The sequence below is a fragment of the Austrofundulus limnaeus genome, unplaced genomic scaffold (genome assembly GCF_001266775.1).
Source record: "Austrofundulus limnaeus strain Quisiro unplaced genomic scaffold, Austrofundulus_limnaeus-1.0 Scaffold26, whole genome shotgun sequence".
Lineage (NCBI taxonomy): Eukaryota > Metazoa > Chordata > Actinopteri > Cyprinodontiformes > Rivulidae > Austrofundulus > Austrofundulus limnaeus.
The window spans coordinates 1,172,674-1,175,387 of record NW_013952428.1 but is presented as its reverse complement, the minus strand read 5'-3'; the positions used below and the strand labels follow the sequence as shown (position 1 = coordinate 1,175,387).

At 36.5% G+C, this 2,714-nt stretch overlaps 2 protein-coding genes across 2 annotated transcripts in view; both read right to left on the bottom strand.

Moving 5' to 3' along the window:
* The window catches only part of clk2b (CDC-like kinase 2b), a gene marked incomplete in the record, with an annotated part of 18,401 nt that extends 16,745 nt beyond the window's left edge, over positions 1-1,656 (bottom strand). The window contains 1 exon segment of the mRNA XM_014004720.1: positions 1,029-1,656. Coding sequence (XP_013860174.1) covers positions 1,029-1,094 — 66 coding nt within the window.
* A 2-nt stretch (positions 1,657-1,658) lies between these two features.
* LOC106515095 (meiotic recombination protein REC8 homolog) overlaps positions 1,659-2,714 on the bottom strand; it is a gene marked incomplete at its 5' end in the record, with an annotated part of 12,146 nt that continues 11,090 nt past the window's right edge. Inside the window, 1 exon segment of the mRNA XM_014004719.1 lies at positions 1,659-2,097. Within this exon segment, the coding sequence (XP_013860173.1) occupies positions 1,991-2,097 (107 nt within the window).

The window sequence follows — 2,714 nt, the reverse complement described above, 5'->3', positions numbered from 1 at the left end:
AACAAACTGACAAGCAGACAAACAAACAATCAAACAAACAGACAAACAAACAATCAAACAAACAGACAAACAAACAATCAAACAAACAGACAAACAAACAATCAAACAAACAGACAAACAATCAAACAAACAAACAGACAAACAATCAAACAAACAGGCATCCTAAATTTAACATCCATTCATTCTTTTAATACAACAGTCATTTCTGCAGTTTTTGGGGAGGTCACCTCCTAATAAATGTCCTTACAGAAAATCTAACTGCTCATTTTAAATCTATACTTTGACTTTTAATATTTGACTTAACTACAACAAATATCACATACTTTAAGACTTTTACTCAAGTAATATTCTTAAAGGAAACTTTAACTTTTACCAAAGTAAATTTTTGGTAAGATACTTGTACTTTTCACTGTAGAGCATTGTATTCACCAAATAAAAAAAGGACTCCTGATCTCATAATTATGAGATCCTGATCTTGTAATTATGAGATCAGGAGTCCTAATTGTTTTTATTTGGTGAATACAATGCTCTACCGTAACTTTTACTCAAGTATCACTTTGTGGTACTTTATACAACACTGTTAATAACATTTAGCAATATTTAAATAACTGGAAAATTTAGACAGAGATATAACTGGTTTGGATTGGCTGATTTGCCACAGATGGTCCCACCCACCTTCAAATCATCAAATCAAACCAACAGGAATCTAACAGGTCTAATTTAGCATCTGTTTAGTAGTTTAGCCTTAGTGAAGCTAAGATTCATGTTTAGCTGTGCCCTCCACTGTATCCTAATGATGTTGGCCATCCCCAAAGGAGGTCAGGAAGACACTTCTGATCTGTTTAGAGGTTGAGAGACTATTTCCATCCACAGAGTCTGAGACTGTTATTAATAATATCAGAAAGTCAGCATGTAAGTGAGGAGACACTTAGAGCTGACACGGGCCACTCTATGTGACACTTACAGAAACACATCCAATGTACACATGATGAAAGTTTTACAGATAAAAACAACATGATGATACTCACAGACAGGCCCAGGCAAACACAGTCCAGGAAGGCCTTAAAGACAGAAAGCAGCTCTTTCTTCCCCATCACCAGCAGAACCAGGCTGAGAACAGGTTCAGTTCAAGCAGAAGAGAGACTGATAAGAGAGACGTGAACAAAAAAAAAAAGGAGTAGTGGATGAGGCGGCAGCAGGTTAGCTGTAGCGTACAAGGAGCTGTAGAGAGACAAAGCTGAGAGGACAGGTAGAAGCATGAATATAAATATGAGGAAGGGGAAAAAAAGGGAACGGTAGAGGACGCAGAGTTGTGACAAAGTAAAAAATAGCCTGCGGTGCTGTCAGCAGAAACCTGAAGTGAAGGAAAGACATCCGTTAAGTCTCGCTACGAAAACCCAACAACAGGAAAAAACAGAAAACAGAACAAAAACAGAAAAACAGCAGGACTCGACGCCACCACAAGACACTAAAGCAGCAGAAGCCAGAGACAAACACGGAAAGTGGGGGGACAAAAATGACACGGCAGTGGCAGTGAGGGCAAGCTGAGACACACGCTAATAATAAACTATGTTCACTATGCCCCCCAAACACCCACCCCCCATGGGAAAGTCCTCAGAGGAGAATCAAGATGAGTGAAGGAGGCGAGAAAGATCACATTTCAACTTAAACATTTATTCACCAACAGAAAGCAGGCGAAGCTTTCATTAACATTCCTGTCATTACAATAAAAGCACATGAGCTCAATCAATTCAAATGATTCAACAATTAACAGTAAAAACAAATAAACAACAAACTGACCGAGAATCTCATGAAGTCCATAAAACTGGTTGCAGCGATGTGTAACGATGATGCAAATAAACTGATTAAAACAAGGAAAACTCTTTAAAAACATATTCGTTTAAAAGGTGTCGATGCATCACGTCAGTAACAGGATGTTTAAAGAGGCTGAACTGAATCATTTCTAACAAACACAAAGAGTAAAAACCCATCAGAGACCCTCCAGGTGAGCCTCTTCATAGTTGACTCCAGGAAAGATGAGGATGTCCCCGTAAGGTTCGTCCTGCTCTGCTCTGATGGTTCGAGACGACAAGTTCTCTGCAAAAACACGACATGGATACAAAAAATAAGTATGCTTGTTACTTACCAGAGTTGCAAAGTAACTAAGTACAAATACTTAGTTACTGCACTTAAGTAGAATTTTTGAGTATCTGTACTTTACTTAATTATTTTTCAGTGTACTTTTTACTTTTAATCATTACATTTTTACACAATTATCTGTACTTTCTACTCACTACATTTCTTTAAAAAGGTAAGAAGTAGAAAGTCGTTACTCCTATTTTATTCAGAGTTGTTATTACTTAAAAATCCTGTCCTGATAAACTGTCTCCTGGATAGAGTGAATTTAATTGTGTTTGGATGAGAAGTATAAATATATACCATTCTGACACACTATTAGCTTGTACACAACCCATCACAGCTGCACGCTGTTAGAAAATATATTTTTTGGAGAAGTCACCTCATTTTGGAAAATCTAACTGCTCATGTTTACTCAGTACTTTTACTTTTAATACTTAAGAAGTCTTTGTGTCAGAAATTTACTTTTGATACTTAGGTACAAAAAATATCAGATACTTTAACTTTTACCAAAGTATTTTTATGATAAGATACTTTTACTTTTACTCAAATGGTAAATGGTAAATGGTAAATGGTAA